This window comes from Frankliniella occidentalis, unplaced genomic scaffold, assembly GCF_000697945.3.
Source record: "Frankliniella occidentalis isolate FOCC.00 unplaced genomic scaffold, Focc_3.1 Scaffold552, whole genome shotgun sequence".
Lineage (NCBI taxonomy): Eukaryota > Metazoa > Arthropoda > Insecta > Thysanoptera > Thripidae > Frankliniella > Frankliniella occidentalis.
The window spans coordinates 11,878-12,739 of record NW_026267668.1 but is presented as its reverse complement, the minus strand read 5'-3'; the positions used below and the strand labels follow the sequence as shown (position 1 = coordinate 12,739).

Genomic DNA, 862 nt, shown 5'->3' with positions numbered 1-862 from the left:
TATCAGAAACCAGTCGCTTTTTGGACAGTCCCCGACAGACTGGCTCTACCAAAAGGCTCGACACGTGTGCCTATCACGCAAAAATGCCAAAGGTGCGCTGCGGCGGATGCTCCGCGCTAGGGTACTAGTGCGCCCCTGCGAGCAATACAGGCAAGATGCTGCCTATCTATCCGGCGCTCAAAGAGCTCACATTGGCCAAATAAGGGCTCAGATTTCGCCCTCGCGAGCAGCACCCTCGTACTCACTTTGACGGGACTCTCTATTTATATTTTTTTCCCTATACTTAAGCTCACCTTGTTCTTATCACGCCTTTGCCTCTTGGGTGCTGGGGGGTGCTCCTCCTCCTCCGCCTCCTCCTCCTCCTCCTCCTCGGATCTCATGAAGTGTGGCTTTTTTGGTTTCAGACCTGGAACGGATAGATGCGCACCATTCAGTAAGTTGAGCAACCTAACGCAGCCTGAACAGAAGAAACGGCATACAGGCGTAAGAGCCGCGAAAACTTACCTGCTTTCACCAGCACATCAAAATTCCTCTTCATACTAACATAACTCTCCTTTTCATAGTCGCCCAGGCCTTTCCAAACTTTTAGTTTGAAAAACGGCCGAATGGCCTGGAATTGGTCCTCTTTCTCCTGGCCTGAAAAAAAAGAAGGCGTTACTAGTGTAAAAATGTCGACAGTCCTTAGTGGATAGGGTACACACTAATCGGGTTTTAGTTTTCACTTGAGCTTCACTTAATATTCACTCAAAGTGTAGTGAAGACCAAGTGAAGCTAACTGAAGACTGCATTGTAGGAGCACCCATAGGGATCGTCCATAAAATAAGTCAGTTTTACTGAGATTCGTTATTTGGCAAATTACGGG

The 862-nt window shown here is 48.0% G+C and overlaps 1 protein-coding gene across 1 annotated transcript in view; it reads right to left on the bottom strand.

The window, feature by feature from the left end:
- Nucleotides 1–636, bottom strand: part of LOC127751544 (uncharacterized) — a gene marked incomplete at both ends in the record, with an annotated part of 12,738 nt that extends 12,102 nt beyond the window's left edge. Inside the window, 2 exons of the mRNA XM_052275253.1 lie at nt 294–406; nt 505–636. Of these exons, the coding sequence (XP_052131213.1) occupies nt 294–406; nt 505–636 (245 nt within the window). The remainder of the gene's footprint in view (nt 1–293; nt 407–504) is intronic.
- Nucleotides 637–862: the final 226 nt, after the last annotated feature.